Genomic DNA, 3878 nt, shown 5'->3' on the forward strand with positions numbered 1-3878 from the left:
TTGAGTGGAGTCTTAAAGTCACAAATAGGAGTTTTTGTATGCAACAATTTCACAATAGAAGAGTTCGTGGATTCGAAATAGCGTGTGGTTATGTGAGTAAGTACTACATGTGGTAGCAATAGCTAGATATAAGATTAAATCTATTGTATAATCTTCTATTCCATTAGTGAAATGTTGCCTTGAGAAATATTTAGAAGCTAAATCCTCCCCAAGTTTTTTACTTTGAAACCATAGTTTCAAAAGTTTTCCTGAGTCATCATTCTTGGCGTTCCTGAAGTTTGTGATTGTGTGATGTTTGTTTTAAATCATATCTAATTGCATGTTTAATCACTTTAATTAATTGATTATAAATTTGATTGAATCTGACTCAATTGAGGTCTAAAACCCTAACAAAAGAGTTTCTGCTGTGGACATATGAATCAAGTTAAAATCCTACTTTCGCTCTTTCTTTTCTCTTTCCTTTCCTCTTTCCTTTCCTTCAAGCTTAACAACTTTTAACTGATATTAGAGTCAAATTTGATATTGACCAAGCCGTGATATACCGAAATCCACAACCCAAATTTTTGCAATCTCACAACCCTCTTTGCGGCTGCCATCAACTAGCCCGCAACCTGCAAGATTACCTGTGATCACAGTCAACGAGTTCATCACTACAGGCACTGCCAACAACTTTGTGCACCTCCGAATCGGCTGACCTGTTCACCTCAGCAAGCGATAATGTGCCATACACCTAAACCGCACAACTATTCTGCTTCATTGCCAGTACATGCTAGCAAAAACAAAACAAGATGAGAACATTAGAGCTTGTGCTACATTTGAGTAGAACCTGAATATTTGAATACCCAAATACGTGTCACTCATGACATTCTCCTTGCAGGAATTTGATATCAATTTGTAGCGGAGACTGTGGAGTTATTTATAGTCCATTTATGCAACATAACACAGATATAGTGCTCTTTGTCATCAGATTAAAACATTAATTAGATTTTTTTGTAGGTGAGGATTGAATTCTAAATCTTTTATTCGAGTATAAGAGTTTTCACCAATTGAACTAACTGAAACCCAAAAATATAAAATACAAAAATAAATAAAATGGAATAGTTACAGTGAGAGAGAGAGAGAGAGAGAGAGAGAGAGAGAAATTTAAATTCTAGATGTCTCCAATAAAAAGGCTAAAAAATATTAGTTGAATGACATAAAACTTAAATAATATGATTATATAAAACTTAAATGACATAATATGATTATATATGTATACAATAAATGCATATGAGGTGTGTGGAGCAAGGGCCAGGGTTCAAGTCTGAAGGAGGGAGCTTCATACACAAATACACTTAGATTAGGTTAGATTAAAAATTCTATTTTGTATAAAATATATATATATATATATATATATATATATATATATATATATATAGATTAGTTTATACACCTCCCTAGCATTTATTCTACAGAAACTTGTCATCTTTATTATTGAGTTGCCTAATCTAAACAAGGCATGTTTTCCAAGGAGCCCCTAATAAATAAGAAAAGAATTATCTCCATTTGGAATTGACCAATTTCATGGTTCAATGAAAGGGATACATAATACTACATCATTTAAAATGAATCCATTTCATGTTTATGTTTGAATTATTATAAATCTAAACAAGTCACGGATCCGTGCACGCATGGAAGAATTTCACATAAATCTGTTTTTGAATTCACTATGGTTTAAGTCTAACTTTTTTATTTCTTTTATTTGGGAACAATGTTTTTAACTTTATTTCTCATTGAACAACTACAATAAGCGTTTCGATACGTAAGAGATCTTGCCATGAATTGTAACAAATATGAGTTAACTATGGCATTAACAAAACGTTCATAAGAATTACATCATAGATAGAACACCATAGCATGAAGTGAGAACAACAAAAAGAGACCGACAAGAATATATAATTATATATACCTCACGCCTTGTTAGTCAGATGCCTTCGTAGTTATTGGCTATAGAAAACCATTAAATCTAACAAACAACTAAAAAATATTAATTAATACCCACCAGATAAGATGAGGTCAATAAGATTAGTTCAACCCAAGCTTACTTAATTATATGGGTCACACCGTTGACTATTAAACATTTCCTAATGAGGACAGAGTCAAGATATATACATGGGTCCTTCATTACAATGTTAAATATACTATTGACGTAAGGTTAATTTGTGGCTTGGAAAAAGCAGCACGAAAACTGCACAATGGCATTGAAGTGGTCCAATTTGATTGCTTTCCAAATTGTGTACAGACTATTAGTGTTTAAAGAAAGGTTCAGCCATCATATAAGAAATTGAGAGCGGTTGAGGAATTACCAAGTCTTATACGCTCCATTTGTGAAAATCTTAGACAGGTTCCCTGACTCCGCTCTATAAATAGACATATTCCCCATATGCTATATACCCATCCCTCACCCAAGCAAGAAAAATACTACACAATAAGAGAATAACATCAAAAAATATGATGAAAGTTGTAATTGTGGCCATTTTGGCTTTGGCAACCACCCTTGTTTCAGCTTATGACCCCAGTCCTTTGCAAGACTTTTGTGTCGCAATTAACAACACCGATTCTGCTGGTATGCACATGCTCTCTCCGTTTTAAATTTTTATTTTGATGAACTACAAATCTACATGCTCTATCATTATTAGTAGTACGTAGTAATGTTATCGTTACCTACATTCTTTCAATATCATTATAGTGAAGTTCTACACATTAATGAAATTATTATCATCACCTACGTTATATCATCTACATTAGATTTTTTTCTCCTACTTGACATGTTATTGTCCATTGTTACAGAATTGTCTACTTTGTGACAATAACAAACTTTTCTTCGTGTAGTATTTGTGAATGGAAAATTTTGCAAGGACCCAGCAACTGTCACAGCCAACGATTTTTTCTTTCCCGGACTCAATATTCCTGGAAACACAGCTGCAAGTAAACTCGGATCAAGTGTCAATCTTGTGAACGTCGATAAATTACCTGGTCTCAACACTCTAGGCATATCTTTGGCTCGTCTCGACTTTGCACCATATGGCCTGAATCCTCCTCACATTCACCCTCGCGGCACTGAGCTTTTGGTAGTCATGGAGGGTACTCTCTTGGTTGGATTCGTCACATCCAACCCAAACAAACTCTTCACCAAAGTTCTAAACAAGGGAGACGTCTTTGTATTCCCAATTGGTCTTATCCACTTCCAATTCAACATAGGGCAGACCAATGCTGTTGCCTTTGCTGGTCTCAGCAGTCAAAATCCTGGGTTGATCACCATAGCAAACGCGGTCTTTGGGTCTAATCCTCCAATCAATCCTGATGTCCTCACCAAGGCCTTCCAGTTGGACAAGAATGTAGTCGATTATCTTCAGAAACAATTCTAGTCAAACTGCAATTAGTAAAAATATTTATAATAGGAATGATGAACCATTACAAAGCAGAGTTTGAACAAAAGATGCCATGATTCCTTATATGTAATGCCTTAAAAATAATTATTATCAAATAAAACTGTCATATGATTTTTTTATGTGTCATGGTGTCCATGTAAATCCTGTGCAATTGGTGCATTGCTAAATCTTGAGTACACATTGGATCCACAACGATTGAAATCACAAGCACCTAATAAAACTGACGACAAAAGTTATATTAAAAATAGACGGCCAAATTGTGGGCTCCGTAACACTAATCTATGTTGAAAAAAATTCCTATAGGTAATTAGGGGAAGACGTTGAGAAACATAATACTTTTTATCTTCTTATTTTGGATAATTCGACAATATGGGTGGATAGATTCAAACCTCAAATATTACCGTTGGAAACACTAGAAAGTGACAACTAATTAAGCTACAAAGCTCT

At 34.3% G+C, this 3878-nt stretch overlaps 1 protein-coding gene across 1 annotated transcript; it reads left to right on the forward strand.

Annotated features, from left to right (window-relative positions):
- The first annotated feature begins 2382 nt into the window (after positions 1-2382).
- LOC142606936 (germin-like protein subfamily 1 member 7) lies at positions 2383-3542 on the forward strand. Its single transcript, XM_075778313.1, has 2 exons — positions 2383-2605; positions 2872-3542. Exons 1-2 carry the CDS (start codon positions 2491-2493, stop codon positions 3405-3407), a joined length of 651 nt encoding a protein of 216 aa, XP_075634428.1. The 5' UTR covers positions 2383-2490; the 3' UTR covers positions 3408-3542.
- The last annotated feature ends 336 nt before the right edge of the window (positions 3543-3878 follow it).

The sequence above is a fragment of the Castanea sativa genome, chromosome 8 (genome assembly GCF_040712315.1).
Source record: "Castanea sativa cultivar Marrone di Chiusa Pesio chromosome 8, ASM4071231v1".
NCBI classification, from domain to species: Eukaryota; Viridiplantae; Streptophyta; class Magnoliopsida; order Fagales; family Fagaceae; genus Castanea; species Castanea sativa.